At 34.4% G+C, this 16,659-nt stretch overlaps 1 protein-coding gene across 2 annotated transcripts; it reads left to right on the top strand.

The window, feature by feature from the left end:
- Positions 1 to 2,993: 2,993 nt before the first annotated feature.
- LOC106056516 (ralA-binding protein 1-like) lies at positions 2,994 to 15,662 on the top strand. Of its 2 annotated transcripts, none has more exons than XM_056026846.1 (15): positions 2,994 to 3,152; positions 4,661 to 4,760; positions 4,908 to 5,037; positions 5,459 to 5,543; positions 6,075 to 6,207; positions 7,521 to 7,643; positions 8,038 to 8,241; positions 8,476 to 8,594; positions 9,081 to 9,211; positions 9,415 to 9,505; positions 9,667 to 9,777; positions 10,647 to 11,955; positions 12,095 to 12,178; positions 13,108 to 13,310; positions 14,299 to 15,662. In XM_056026846.1, exons 2-15 carry the CDS (start codon positions 4,724 to 4,726, stop codon positions 14,410 to 14,412), a joined length of 2,874 nt encoding a protein of 957 aa, XP_055882821.1. In that variant the 5' UTR covers positions 2,994 to 3,152; positions 4,661 to 4,723; the 3' UTR covers positions 14,413 to 15,662. The 2 variants fall into 2 exon arrangements, with proteins under 2 accessions (XP_055882821.1, XP_055882822.1); XM_056026847.1 differs by having other exon boundaries at positions 2,994 to 3,158.
- The last annotated feature ends 997 nt before the right edge of the window (positions 15,663 to 16,659 follow it).

Below are 16,659 nucleotides of genomic sequence, written 5' to 3'. Positions count from 1 at the left end.
CGCCTCTATTTATAAATATCTTGGAATAAACCAGAATGCCAAGATAAACCATAAGAAATTAAAAGAGGACTTTCTTGGCAAATATAGGCAAAGAGTTAATAAAATCCTCAACACCAAACTGTCTGGCAGTAATCTCATCACTGCAATTAACAGCTGGGCCGTCCCTGTGCTCCTTTACACGTTCGGTGTGATCAAATGGACTGACACCGACCTACATGACATTGACAGACTCACTAGAAAATTACTAACCAAGTTTCGATGTCTACACCCCAAGTCCTCCACCATAAGGTTATACCTGCCCAGGAAGGATGGGGGTCGTGGATTGCAGAACATCTTCAAATTGTGTAAGATGCAAGTTTTAAAAATACGATCAAAACTGCTCGCCTCCAGCAATAAATTAGTTTCCTTCCTACGGAAATACGACTCCGATGCAACCCCTCTGAACCTACACAATGCTGATGTCAATATCGGTTTGGACGACGTAGGGCATGAGATTCGCCAATGGGAAGAAAAAACACTCCACGGAAAATTTCCAGCTTCATTACATGGGGACAACATCGACAAGGCTGCTTCCTTAACATGGCTCAAAGCAGGTCATCTCTACCCTGAAACAGAAGGCTTTGTTACAGCAATACAGGACAGAGTAATCAGGACAAAAAATTACGAGAAGCATATCCTGAAACTCAATGTTGTCGACAAATGCCGAAAATGTGGAAATGTGGGCGAGTCGATTGAACACATTATGGCAGGATGTCCAGCCCTATCAGAATCAGCCTACCTAGGTCGCCATAACCAAGTTGCAAAGTTAATACACCAACACCTGGCTTTGACGTACAAATTGATCGGTAAGGACACTCCCCCTTATTATAAATACTCTCCGCAAGAGGTTCTCGAGTCTACTGAACATCTGCTGTACTGGGATAGGCCTATTCTGACCGACAAAACGGTAGATTTCAATCGCCCGGATCTGCTGTTCATCGATAAAAAAGAAAAAACCGCTACCATTATCGATATCGCCGTACCACTGTCTCATAATTTAAGAAAAACTGAGACAGAAAAACAAAGAAAATATGGGAACCTAGGCTTGGAGATTAAGCGTCTATGGAAATTGTCCAAAATAACAATATACCCCATTGTTATATCAACCGAGGGGATAATAACAACTGACCTCACAGACACATTCAAGGCCCTTAACATTCCTAGGAACATCTTCGTTGCCTGTCAGAAGGCGGTACTGCTGCAGACCTGCCACATCACCAGAAAATTCCTCAGTGGAAACTGTTAAAGGGACTACGATGAATTTTGTTTCTCTTTAGCGAAACTCGACCCTGGCAGCGCCAGAGAATGACTACTCGTTCATTTCTAACATAATAATAATAATAAGGCTTGCCTTTGAGAAGGAGGCGCAATGGCTGAGTGGCAAAGAGCTGGTTTCCGATTACTGGTAGAGACTGGGATTTTAAATTTCATCATCTTTGGGGCGCCACTGAGCTCACCCAGCTATAATGGGTAACACATGTGCTGGCCACGTGACACCCTCGTTAACAGTGGTCCACAGAAACAGATTACCTTTACATCGTCCGTCCTATATATCGCAAGGTTTGAAAGGAGAACTTAACTTGTCTTTGAGTCCAAAGATTAATGAGGAATGCAGCATTTCCCGTGGCTACAGAGCTGCGACCCACTTACTTTGCCACATCTAGCACAGATATAATAATTTTCCACCGGTGATGCTAACTAACAAACCAAAGAGCTTAAACAATTTATTCTGCACTGCTAAATTATTGCTTCCGCGTGTAAATGCTTTAAAAAAAACATTGCTAATTAAAACACTTCTTTTTTTTTTTTACACCAGACACACCACAAAGCTTGCTATTCGTAACTTTTCCGCTATGTATGAATAATATGGCCTCATATCCATCAGTCGCGACTATCACTATGGATCATCTTATGGAAATGAGATGAATGCCTTGGCATTAGCTGTGGTCGGAACGATGTCGTCAATACACGTACGCAGCTGGTGTGTCTGAAGGAACGGCAAGTGCCGATACAGTTTAGTGTCACTGGCGAGGCAGACTCTACCAATGTGTAGCACTATGTGCTGAAAACTGTCTATTAAGGGTCGTCGGCTCCTGATTTTTCATCAGAGTTGAATCACAAAGCCTTCCCCATGATTGGATATATAGCGTATACCTGTAAGGCAGCAGAGCTTTGAATTTAGAGCTTTCCTTCTCCTATGTGGGTAGCCAGCCTGCAAGGCAGCAGAGCTTTGAATTTAGAGCTTTCCTTCTCCTATGTGGGTAGCCAGCCTGCAAGGCAGCAGAGCTTTGAATTTAGAGCTTTCCTTCTCCTATGTGGGTAGCCAGCCTGCAAGGCAGCAGAGCTTTGAATTTAGAGCTTTCCTTCTCCTATGTGGGTAGCCAGCCTGCAAGGCAACAGAGCTTTGAATTTAGAACTTTCCTTTTCCTATGTGGGTAGCCAGCCTGCAAGGCAGCAGAGCTTTGAATTTAGAACTTTCCTTCTCCTGTGTGGGTAGCCAGGCATGGCTAACGAGCCTCTGATTTATGAAAATCTCCAATACATGTATGTGCATATGATCTAATTCTTAAAGTGGAGGTGGAGATTGGTCACACCCTTAGAAAAGATACCAATAACAGAGCTAGACAGGCCTTAGAGTGGAACCCCCAGGGAACAAGACGCAGAGGAAGACCAAATAGAACGTGGCGACGCAGTAGACCTATACTAAATGAAGTGAGAGGACAGGAAAGAGCTGGGAAGCTATTAATAAAACTAGCAAGAGACCGTGAAGAGTGGCGTGTTTTTACTGAGGCCCTATGTTCCACGAAGAACGCAGAAGAAAGATGATGATGATGATGATGAAGGTGATGATGTTATGATCTAGTAATATCATAGACATAAATATATAGGTATGTGAGACTAATACAGTAATTTATAAAAGGGGAAATAATTCCCATTAAGCGGAAGTAATTCAATGAAAACATTAGGTCTAGATTAGTAGATTCTAGTTCACAACAACCTCAGCTTTTCATCGCAATGAGAAGTTAAAAAGAATCTAGATCATCTAGAACTAGACCTAGTCTAGTTTTAATAGATCTTGGTCTACTTATCAGACTTATGTAACTGATAAAATTGTAAGTGTGAGTACTGATAGTGATACTGGTAATATTCATACTCACAGACAGTGACTGCCTTGATTGAAGTGCAGCCTTGCCTTGGGCCTTGTACTTCACTACTTGTAGTTCCCCTTTTTTTTTCTCATTTTTCCATCTTTGGCCAATATGTCTGCTAATCATTGCCTTCTACTTCTAATTCAATGTGGAATCCATTGAAGAAGTTTCCTTGCTGTCGATGTTAAGGTTTACAAGAGCTGTCCTGGGTTGCTTTATCAACTTTGACTTTATGATATGTAAGCAGTACCTGAGTTTTTCAGGCTTTGAAGGACTGCCTAGATCTATAGATTATAAACAAAGATATAAGATGTTATGAGCAGATGAGAGTAGGAACCATACACCAACAGACTCATATATAGTTGAGGCTGAGTATGATAGTAGATTATGGAGACTTTAATCATCTTGATTAACAATTGATAATATGTCAATACTAAATTCATTTTACATTACTCCACTTTTGGATCCCTTTCGTATTCTATCTCCCCCCTTTCAACATGCATTCCCACCATTCCACATTCGCACTATGCTGCCCACATAACATATAAGGTTTTAGATTTGTAATTTAATATGGATCTATAATAATAATAATTTATATCGACCTTGATTTTAATGAAATGACTGTATAGAATCTGGCCCTTGTTGTTTAGAGAGAGAGTAGTCCTTAAGGGACTCCAGGCACGACATGGCCTAAATTGTGCCGATGTGCCTCAAATAAAAAATCAATCAATCAATCTAGTAATTAGATCTAAACAGAAGTGTTATTATTTGTTGTCCAGACTAGTCTAGGTCTGTAACTGAAGACTTGTTTTGTTTGTTGTTGTCTTTTAGTTGACGCTCTTTATGAAATAAAACAGAGATAAAAAATCTAGATATAAATATATTTTTTAAATTACAGAAGGGCAGAGTAATGACACCATCAAAAACATATATATTGCTATGGCTCACTATCAGACTCTGCAAATACTGCAGAGCATGACACAACCAACTAATGAACTTGAAAACTCAAGTTCCAAATAAAATGATTCTTTAATTATTCTAACAAACAGCCAATACTGTACAGTTGGAAATACAAAACACAGACTGTACAAATGCTTTACTGTAGATAATCATACTGCTTTACTAAAGTCTACTAGACTCTCTGTCTCATACTGAACTTGACTGTTTTGCTGTACTGACTGGACTGAATCTGACACCCACTCTCTTTATACAGGATCCCTTTAGGCCTTCTCGAAAGCAATTGAATACCACAGACTTGTTCCCAGTTCTTTCTGTATGATATGTAACCAGATCTTGAGTGATTTGTATGTGGAGTGTTCATAGTGCAGTACTTTCCTGAAAAGTAACCCCTCACCATTTGTTATTTCACATACAGCTACCCACGTCACCACAAAAGTTGTACTATTATATATGTGTATAATGTTATTCTTCAATATTGCCTTATTTGTATCTTTCTGCTTTATCTTTCAAAGGATTCACATATTTTGGCAAGAAACAACATTTGAAATAGCTGTTATATAAACTACTGTTTGACAATGAGCTTTGAAAGTCAAGAATCAGATGTTTACCCAGGTAAAGAGGAGATTGGTTTAGTAATAATTCTTTTCTTTGTATCTCTCTTTTTTTAATCTAAAGAACAAAATTATATTGCTAGAAATTTAGAAACATGAATAAGATCTATAATTTATTATTTTTATCTTATAAAACCCTTTAATACAGTGGAAGATGACAAGAAGCGGGACTCTAGCAGAAAAAGAGATGGGAAGAAAGAGAAAAAGGAAAAGGGCTATCAGATGTTTGAAGAGGAGGACTCTGAAGAAGAGCGACTTGTTCTTGCAGAAGAAATAAAGTAAGAAGACACTTATTTCCACTATCACAACTCTGAACATTAGAAAAAAAAAGGACCCCTTAATCTGTTTTCAATATTAGAGAGTTCTAAAAATGATTAAGTTGCCTTTCAGAATGTTAACAAGCAATAGGAAATTTATTGTAGAGATTAAATTATGACCTTTACTTTTACTTTCCATTAGCTATTATAGTTTACCCCCGTTAGAACACAAGACTCTTATATCTCACTAATGATTTTAACATTTAATTAACCACACAATACTTGTTAGAATTATGTGTACTTAAATCACAATAGTATGAAAAACATCTTCATACTAAAATATTTTGTTCCTTAACTAAATGTAAAATCTATTTGATTGTATTTTACTGTCTGTTCTGTTGCTGCTTGTTATTTAAAGTGGTTCTCAATTATTTTTAATTAGAAGTCCCAGCAAAGTAAAGAAAGAAAAACTTAAACCAAGTTTCAAGTTTCCAGTACCTGTAAGGAAAGAGAAAACTAAAGAAAAGGTAAGTTTCAGTTCTATTCAATGCCTTCATGAGTATTGAGTATTAGTTGTTTTGTTTATAATTGATTATTTTAATGCCATGATCAACCAAGAGTGTTGATGACAAGAGAAATCTTTACATCTTTGTTGGGGAAAATGATCCTTATATTGGGTTGTTACCCCCTGATTCATATATTTTATTGTGTAGTGTTTATGATGCAAGAAGAGCTAGAGGATTTGAAAGAGAGTAGATGAGCCACTATATATATACATATAGCACTGGGCTTCCGTATCAAGGGGGGTCTCAGGTTCAATTGTCAGTGAAGACTGGAATTTTCAACTTTATGCTCTTAAGGAGGCTACTTTTGCCTCTTACAAGTGGAAGGAACATTTCACTTCGTTCTGTATCAAAATTTTTTACATTTTTGATTTGTCATAATCGATCTCACTTTCATTTTTATCTCCCTTATAATGTAACAGAATGCTTAAATGTGGCTTATGCTAAAGAGTCAATCATTACTTTAGACCTCATTGTTTTTTTTTAATATGACAGGAAGAGAAAAAAGACAAAGAGGCAAAAGAAGATAAAGAGAAAAAGAAAGAAGATAAGAAAAAGAGCAAGTTAAAAGACAAAAAGAAATTAAAGCCTGGACCTCACGACTCCGCTAATGTCATTGTAGAAGCAAGTAAGTCAGCCACAGCATCAGCAGTTAGCATGTAAAAAATACTTTTAAAGTGTCTACACAAAAATGGGGGCTATTGTTATGGGTTTTTGTTTTTTTAAAGTTTTCATATAGATTTGTATTTTTGAAAAACATTTGTAGTTGTAGTCAGGTTCCATTTTTACAAAGCTTATATCAACTCTGTCTGTCTGTCTGGTAAAAAGTTTAAACATGTGTTTTCTCCCATTTCCCAGTCTCGGATCAAGTTAAAACTTAGAACATTTATATATTGTACCTAACAAAACATGAAGTAAATAAAAAATTAATCAATTATTTATTGGTAATTAATTATTTTGTTTGATATCGAATTCGATAAGGGGAATAAGTGCTACTTGTTGAGAGATGTGGATGAATATATCAATTTATTCCCCTTATTACATTTTGTCACTTTTTTTCTTCTGCTTCCCATTATCGGATCAAGTTGAAATTTTGCATAATTATGACAATATATGAATCAATCAAAAAAAAATTTTTTTAATATTCTATTAATTACTACTAATTAATTAATTGTGTTTTACAAAGCAGAAAGGGAGCTAAACTTTGACATCTTAATAAAATAAATGGTAGTAGTTAGCTATTATTTCCCTTAAATAAGCTTTGTCTGTTTGTTTTTTTAAATATTCTTTTGTCTTTTGCTTCTTATTGCTTGATAAATGTTTCTTGTGTAGGTGTAAGCACTTTGTTTATAATGATTTCATCCATTTAATAATGATTTTCATGGAAGTGTACAGTGAACACGTGCTTTGAAATAGACACAAGATTTGATGAGAAAAGAAAACATACAATGTTGAATGGATATCAAATACTTATGTAAATTTGTATTACGGGTGCTATAGGTTTGTGAATGAAGAGGATGCTTAGTATCTGATCTCTCAATTTTCAAACCTTTTAGGACATCTAAAAACTCCAAATAAACAAAGAAAGAAAGTTTTGATATCATCAAGACACACAAAAACTGATTACTAAATAAATAAACCAAGGAAGTTTTGATTTTGTCAAGGCACAAAAACTGATTGCTGATTAAACAAACAAAGCAAGTTTGATTTAGTTAAAGCACACAAAAACTGATGACTAATACTGTACATTACCAGCATATGTTTGCTACCATAAATGATGGTGATTGTCAGATCAAATATTTATCAATAGTAATTAATAAATAGTTCCCATGCAGTTTTGTATTCTTTAATATCTGAAATTTGTATTCATGCCTCCTTGAAGCCAATATTTGGTTTTCATTGTTTAAGCAACTCTTAATTCTTTGTCTATTCACTTGACAGGTGTCAATGAGAATCCAATATTTGGTGTAGCTTTAGCATTGGCTGTAGAAAGGAATAAATCTCATGATGGTATTGAGTTACCAGCTATTGTCCGAGAATGTATTGATTACATTGAGGAGTGTGGTAAGTCAAAGTTTTTGTACATTTTAGTTAGACGTTAGTTATTAAACTATTAAATTATACAGTGTTGTCTTTTTCTTGACATTTTTAATTAATATTTAGTCCTGATTGATAAGAAAAGATAGATTTAGAGTGAGAAATGATAAGCTTGAAATTAAAAGAAAGAAATTGAAAGAAAATATATAAATATCGAGTTATGTAGTTTTTGTTGTTGTTTTTTTATTCAAACATTCAAAATCTATCAGTAAGTATTCAACTAAACTTGGTTCTCTGTTAAGTAAGAGTTTTAAGAAGTTGTCTTTAAACATTTTTTTTAGGCTTATAATATTTGTAGAGCATACTTATTCAAATTTTTTTAAGGATGGGAAAATTACAAATATTTGATTCCATTTCCTAGGTCTGGCCTGCGAAGGTATTTACAGAATCTCAGGTGTCAAATCTAAAGTCCAACACCTTAAAGACTGTTACAATAGACACCAACCAGTTCATTTGTTTGAACATGAGCCCAACATAGTCGCTAGTTTACTGAAACAGTTTTTGAGAGATCTGCCTGAACCTGTGCTGACCACAGCTCTTATGCCAAAGTTTGAAGAGGCATCAAGTAAATATAATTTAAAATATAATCTTTGATATGATTGAATTTAATGACTGTATACAGTATGTAGAAAGCGTCTCTTCCAGCCATTAAATATAATGTTTTATTTACTGAAAACTATTCTGCTATATTATAACAAGATTGATTAATTTACAAAAAAGTTTTTTTTTTATAAATCCTCATGTATTTCTTCAATTTTACAAAATGAAGAGTATTGTTTATTTGAAATGAATTTTCCAGCTTTTAAAAACAACAAGAAGAAAGTGGAAGCCTTCAGTAAACTGATAGCTGATCTGCCAACTTGCAACAGGCTGTTATTGAGTTGGATGATTGTCCATATGACTCATGTCATTGAACTGGTAGGTACAGTCAAATGTCAATATAATTGATTACTTTTCCTATAATGAGCCACTAACATTAATTCATTCTAATGTTGTGTGTCAATACTACTAAGTGTTCTGTGAGTTTTATTTATGCTGATTCTAATATATTACCTTTAGAGCAAATATCAAATGACAGGCATTTATGTAATGCTTCGATGTTATAAATATCAAATACTTTAATTCGAATGAATGGAAACAGTCTGATTTCGCCTAAGTACTCCGTAAACAAAGTATTTCCTTACTCTATAAAGTCTCAAGCATCTATTGTCCTTTGATTCTGTCTCCTATCTAACCCACGTTATCTTTTTAATCTGTCTTGTCATTACAAAAATTCCAGATGATTCTACTTCCACATGCTAACCTACCTATTGAATCACTACACTACTTTAGACTACACACAGTGTTACTGGTATCTTTTGAAAAAAGAATGACTTCTCATGTCTCTGCACTTTTATCTTCCAGGCTAAAGAGAACAAGATGACTTTACAAAATGTCAGTATAGTATTGAGTCCCACCATGCAGATCAGCCACAGGGTTCTTAATGTTCTCTTTTCCAATGTTACTGAACTCTTTGGGGATGTTTTGTTGCGCAAGTAATTTTTTTTTATCCTTTATTTTCTATTTCATAAAGTTTGTTTCAGAATTTTTGTAAGTCATGATCCACTTTAAAGACGGATACAATTCAAACACTAGATTCAAATATCGCTCAACACCATGCACTACATTTTAACACCACTTAATACAAACCCCTACAATGAGTGCGCTAAAAATGAATGTCCTTGTATTCTTGGATCAGGTACATTCCACCTTTAAAACCAGCACATTCAAAATGGTCTCTAGAGTTACCAGACAACCCTTCAGCTTTAGAAGAAGAATTGGCCAAGCAGGTGAGGAGAGAGTGACACTTGTCATTTGTCAGCTCAAAATATAATTTCAAAAAATAATGTCACCTTCTGTTCAGAACTTACCACTAATTGATGGATGTTGCAAAAGAGTTTCTCTAAGCATAAGTGAGATAAAATTAATGAACCTTGCGCTTTCTTCTCAGGAGTCATTACTGAATCAACTTCATGCCGAAGTGAATTCTGGGAGAGAGGATGAAATGACAGTAGAGCAACTTTGGGAAGTGCAGAGAGTAGTCACCCAGCTGAAAAGAAAGGTAAGTCCTTCAAAGGTCTAGCATGTAATAAAGCACAACAGTCTATTATCTCATTTATGTCCATTTTAGTTCAAAAACTAGTAGCCTATAACTGAGTGTAACTCAATGTAGACTAAGACATGACAACTGATTACTTGACAAATGGTTATATGATTATTAGAACTAATAAAACTGGTTAGTGGATAAATAATTTATTCATCTTATCATGACTAGCCTTAGAAGGAAATATAAAAAATTCTCTGTTTGAGGTTTATTGCTTTCATGAGCTACATTCTAATTAATTTATTCAATTGACATCATCCTGATCTGTTTCTAGAGTACCCAATGAATAGTGGTTCACAGAGCATGACACAGCTTAAGTTATTTTTTGTTAATCAGTTTTGTTTTGTTTTTTTAATAAAGCATTGTTGCAACAATGCTATTATTTAATTTTTTTGACTCAGCTACTAAAATATTATTACTAAGTGAATTATTAACACAGACTAAACTTTAATGGGTCCTTTATACTAGGGTGCAAAACATTCACTTTTGTAACTACTATCAACTTTTTTTCCAAATAAAAGGTAGTTCACTTTTGTAACTACTATCAACTTTTTTTCCAAATAAAAGGTAGTTCACTTTTGTAACTACTATCAACTTTTTTTCCAAATAAAAGGTAGTTCACTTTTGTAACTATCAACTTTTTTTCCAAATAAAAGTAGTTATGCAAAGGAACAATCTTTCCTCTAGTGTAACTAGATTACTTTCTCTAACTTCAATCATGCTGTTACCAGTTGGATAGTTACCATGCCACACCCCTCCCAAAAATTCATATTAGTTTTACTAAAAAAAAATGTAGGTCTTAAAAAGTCTTTAAACATTCATTACAGATCAAGACAGCCAAAAAGAATGTGGAGATGGCTGAGAGAAGACGAACAAATCTGGAAGCAAAGAGGTCTTCCACTGCATCCATTCCATCTTTAAGTGCCCCCGAAGATCTGCAGCTCAGTCTTAGGCTTCCTCCAGAACAGCATCCATCTGTCACCACTGTCACTGCAGTAGTTGAAAAACATCCTGACAGTGAGATGGCAAACCATGCTGACAGTCACACTGAAGTTAAAAAGGGAGTTAAGTTTGTTGAAAGTACAAAGAAGACTAGAGCCCCACAGATTGGGGAAATTAAAAAAATAGAAGATGGCAAGAAGATTAGAGACGGGGAGGAACTCTCTGAAAAGGCTGAGACCAAACCTGCCGAGGCTGAAGTTGAAACTGTAAAAGAGAAGGTCGAGAAAAAGACCACAGACAAAGAATCTGAGATTCAAACCAGCAAACATACTGAAGATGCTGAGCATTTAAATGAGAAAGAGGCTTCCACAGAGGAAAAGAGAAGTTCTCACTCTGTAGATACTTCAGATAAAGGTTTAATTGAGAAAGAGAACAAGGCACTGGATGCCGCCAGTGATGTTACAGCTAATAAACCTCAGGATACGACACAAGTGCTCAAGTCAACCACTGAAAGTCAGGAAGCATCTGAAATCACAGCAGGTATTAAAGATGAGCCTAAAGCAGAGAAGGAAGCATGTGTATCAGGGGAAACCATCAAAGAACAAACACCTGTTACAGAAGATGTTGTATCAGCTAAGGTAACCAAAGAGCTTAAGCCCACCACAGTAGCTGAAGAGGTTAAACCTATTAAAGTTACAGAATCCGCTAATTTGACTGAAGATGCTAAACCTGGTAAGGTCACAGAAGATGTTAAATCAGATAAGATCCCTGAAGGCACAAAATCTGCTAAGGCCACTGACAAAGCTTTACCTGCTAAGGTCATTGAAGATGATAAAACTGCTAATGTCAATGAGGATGATAAATCTGCCATAGTAAGTGGCATGGAGAAGTCTGTTAAAGTCCCAAAAGTGGAAGAAGCAGCACACCAAGAACCAAAGCCACAGAAAGAGGAAGTGCCACCCAAGCCATCCTCTAAAGTTGAGTATGTGTACAGGAAGCCCCCGAATCCTCCATTTATGTCCACAGCATTGCTGCAGCCTATGAAAGCAGAGATCCCTAAACCCAAACCACCTTCTGAAGCCACTGATGACAAGAAAGAACACATTCGTAAGTCGGAGGAACTGCGGGAACTGGAAGAGGAGTTACTGGGAGAGAAGAAGAAAAAGATTATGGAGTCCAATGATGAAGAATATGGTAATTAGAAGCATGTTTAAATCTATCATACCATGGGTTTAATAAATATCATATTTAATATAATACAATCTGTTATAATGTATTTATTTTGTAGCTTCTTACTCTTGGAATTTTTCTTTTTTTTTTCTTTTAATTCTAGATATTCCTGATGATGTTGATATAGAACAACTTTTGGATGAAGAATATGCCTTAAAACTGGAAGAAGAGGAACTACTGGCTATAGGTATACCATTATAGTGTTATCATCTCAGAAACAGAACATCCTTTCTTATTATCTTTATGTGCTATCTCTAATTGTTGATTGATCCTGGTAGAAATATTTCAGTAAAAGATATAAATTTTTTTAGGCTAAGATATTTCAGTTCACTAAATGCTTCAACAAACTTTAACCTTAAAACATGTTGCAAACTGGAACTAATAACATTTTCTTTTTACAACATAAGCAACATAATTTCTTTTACACTCTAACATGGTTATGAAGAACTTTACATTCTAATTTATGTTATAATATTTATGTATCTTGTTATATTTCCAATGCTAATTGTTTTATATTACATTCTCTGTAGAGCCTACAGCCTTTTGCTAAATTAATAAAAATAATTAAAATTGACAAACTTATGACTCCAAATCTGCATTAACATAAATCAATTTAAATCTTGATGTTTCCAATGTGTGGAAAACAGCCAATTTTGTAAGTTACGGTAAAATCCACTTAATTTTAATCAATAGGGACCAGGGGTTCTCTTTGAATTAAAAAGAGTTTGATTTACACTGAACAATAGAAAAACAGTGACTTCAGTGACAATATCACTAATAGTACTTGGTACTTGCCATTTCTCTGCAACAACTTTCTTGGGCAGATTTTTTTTTCCCTGAAGTCCTGCACCAATGCCATTTTTGTTTCAATTTTAAAAGATTTGTATTTTAGAAATTTCTGAATTCCGCTATCTTTCTTGCAGCCATCTGATTAAAAAAAAGATATAAGATAAGATAGTTTTATGTCATACATTATTTTAAATATACTTTTTTTCACTTTAATTTAAAGATAATTGAAAACTGATAATAATGTCATTAGTATTAGTCATTGTATCTAGACATTCTTGCTTTCCTGCTGTAACAAAATAATTTTCTTGATTTCTTCCTTTTGCTTAGCCGATGAGTTGAGACAGAAGATTGCCACTGAGCGCAGTGAGATGGAGCGTCTGGCTCAGGAGATACAGGAACTACAGTATTTGCGGCAGGACTCTGACCTTGAGGACCTTAGCAGCAGTTCTTCCTCCAGCGAGGAAAGCGAGGATGAGGATGACCTTCAAGAGCTGCTTGACCAGCTTATCCAGGACAATGAAAAGCTGGAAGTCAGTGACTTTTTTTTAAAAAGTTTTCATCGATTTTTTGTGGCTAATAATATTAAGAAATAGAATCACACCAGTACTTAGATCTATTTTTGAAAAACTTATTGCATTTAATAGTGTATATTTTATACAATAACTTATTTAATTTAGTTTTTTTGTTGTTTGTTTTTTTATAACATTTATAATCTAGTGGAAGACAATGTAATAGCTTTAAAACAAGCTATTAAAATTCAAATTATAATGATAAAAAAATAGGAAATAATTAACAAGAAGGAACCAGTTGTTTAATGAACAACTATCTGGTGTTGCTATAGACTGTAAAAAAAAAATTCCAACTTAGGAGTCACAGTTCTGTGTTTTGGAAATTCCTAGTTTCCCTTACCAAACTGATAGAATGAACATGGCAGATAAAATTTTGATCCAAATTGAATTTACATTTATTCCCAACTTGATCAGTATCTTGAGAGAATCACTATCAACTTAATTAAGAGGTAGTCAGAACATGGCATTGACAGTCCCGAATCAGCTTACATTAGTGGGTCAGGTTTTAGGTACCATTACATGGTTCTGCAAAGTATTGTTATTTAATTCTCTACAATTTTTTTTCTACATGGTTCTATCCAACAATGTTGCACATTATGCATTTAAATCATTAACAGACAATATCACAATACAGATCTAGATCTATATCTAGTCAATATGTTTCATCAAACCTTTAACTTTTGATGTTAGGAGTATATCTAAAAGTGTAAAAGTGGATAAGTTCTCATTTTTAAAGGTATAAGGTCTTCACTAATAACTTTATAGGTAGTCAGAATATAAAAGTGGCATTGTTAAATTAGCTGACTCTAGTGGGACAGGTTTTAGCTACCCCGTACATACTTGTACAATTATGTTCTTGTTAAAAAAAAAATATATATATATTTTGTATGTTTTCATAGCAAGAAACTATATGCAGAAATTAAACTTTTTTTTTCTTTTCTTGTGCTAGATGAACAATGCAGATCTCTGCCAGAAGATTCATGAAGAGAGAATGATTTGCCTCAGTGTCAAACTTCAGATACGTCTTCTACAGCAGAAACATTTAGAATCCTCTTATGGCTGATGTACCCTTCTTAGTTGGCTTTGTATTAATTTGCTTGTTATTTCCCCTGATTTGATGTTATCCTAATGCACTGAATATTTATTTATTTTTTATTTGTCTTGTTCCTGCCCCATTTTGATGCATTCATTTTAATATGAAGTACTGCAATACTGCTTCTTTATCAAGGTCATCACTTTTAATTTTTGTTGTAACTTCACTGCCTAATATATACATGCCTGCACTTTCATCCTCCAATTTAGAAATCCATTCTACATAAGAAATATTTTAATACTTAGGATTAAGGTTTCAGACTAGTTCCATACAGAAACGGTCTTTTATTTAAATCACAAACTAACACGAATAGCTAGTAGGTATCCTACATCAAATTTGGAGGCTAGAAATGTCGCGGAAATACTTTCTATATAAAATATAACCAAAATGGTACAATTGATACGTTATTTTGGTTCCATACCAAATAGTTTATTTCTCTGAAGTTTATTGGTATGTATTAATGAAATGTTTAATTTGTCATCACTTTAGTAGAGCCTTAGTTTTCTAAGCTTTTTTTTTTTAAATAATGTTTAATTTGTAGTCATTTATTTGTAGTGGACCAAGGGAGACAACATCTGATAAATGAAATGGAGTCACATCATTCACCATTATTCAGTGATTTACTATTTAGCTTCTCACTTACAAGAATGACTTTCATGAAATAGCAAGTCTGTATTCTGCATCAAAGAGTGGCTGAAGACCTTAAGTTTAAATCTTGGCCTGGCAGGTCAGAATTTGAAGACAATTCTGTCAAAAACATGTCATAAGATATACTGGTTCATTTGTAGGTCTCTTGTTTTGCTATACTAAATCTTGTTAAATTTCGAAAGCCATTGTTTGATAAATAGTGCATTTGTGTTTAGCTCTTAATAAGAATTCTACTTTCCTACACTATTTCCTGTTGGGTCTTCTCTAGCTTTTGGGTGTATTTCATGGCATGATGGCTGGATAATAATTTTGTGATGAAGTTCATAAGTTGTTTATTTATTTATTTTTTTTTTACACCTTCATCAATGTGTTCTTTAATTTTCTAGTCAAGAATTAAAGATTTTAATGTCAACTGTTTATGTTACATTTGCTTGGAGGTACAGATGTTCATTATAATGTATGCTGTAAAGAAACTGAAACATGAATGTATATCAGCTATAAATCGATACTTGCTAACTCAATCACAATATATTACTTGATCATGAATAAAATTGAATAGTCTTACATTTAAATTTGTTTTTGTTCTGTTTTTTTTTAATCTGAAACAAATCTGGATATGAGTTCTAGTAATCATTACAATAATAATGGCAATGTCTTCGAATCCAAAGATTAAGGATGAGTGCAATGTTTCGCATGGCTACCCAAACCCAGTTGCAACCTCCAGATTTTTCCACATCAGATGCAGACAAAACTGTTGTTCACTAGAGGTCTATATAATTTTTCGTTACATTTTCTGCACCTGTCAAAAATAAGGGCTTTTTTCTGGGACTCATATGCGTGTCATGCAGACTTCATTAGAGCTCTCCATCTGCTACCAGCTACTTTCCTCTGTGCCATTGAAGGCAAAATGGGCCCTCTTTATATCGCTTATGTGGTGTTTTATACATTGTACAATATTTTAAGCAACTGACATGTATAATTCGAAAGCTAAAAGCTATTCTTTCTAAGGTATATTAAAATCTCCATTTGTTTCTCTTTTGATGCACGTAATAGTTTCTGCTGTAGCAATTCTTTTTTTATTTCCATGAGGTAATAACATTTATACATTTGTAACACTGTAATAATTCAACATAGCTTCCTTACTGTAATGTATTCAGACTTAAATGACCTGATACTCTGGTAACATAGAGGTGTTGTGTTTGCTCCGTACTTTGGTCACAAATGTCCTGGTATCAAACCTAGCCCATCATCACCCCCCTTCCGAACCGCAGAAAGTTGACGCTTGGATGTGACAATCTTCATTTCTCAAAAAAAATTTGTTCACATGATTTTACATTTTCAACTATGCCCAACAACAAGGACTTAAAATTCCTTAGAAAACATAGTCTACATGTTATTTCTATGCTACTTAAAAAATGTATTTGTCTCAACTATGATTGTGGAGCCATGATTGTTTTTTGTTGAAGTTTTGGATGTTCAAGAGAAGGATTATTACTTCCTAGACCAAACCTCCAGCATGATGGCGAGGAGATGGAGGCAAGGTTCTGAGTTTTAAACTCAGGATCTTCA

The sequence above is a fragment of the Biomphalaria glabrata genome, chromosome 4, assembly GCF_947242115.1.
Source record: "Biomphalaria glabrata chromosome 4, xgBioGlab47.1, whole genome shotgun sequence".
Lineage (NCBI taxonomy): Eukaryota > Metazoa > Mollusca > Gastropoda > Planorbidae > Biomphalaria > Biomphalaria glabrata.
This window is presented reverse-complemented; position numbering and strand designations above follow the sequence as displayed.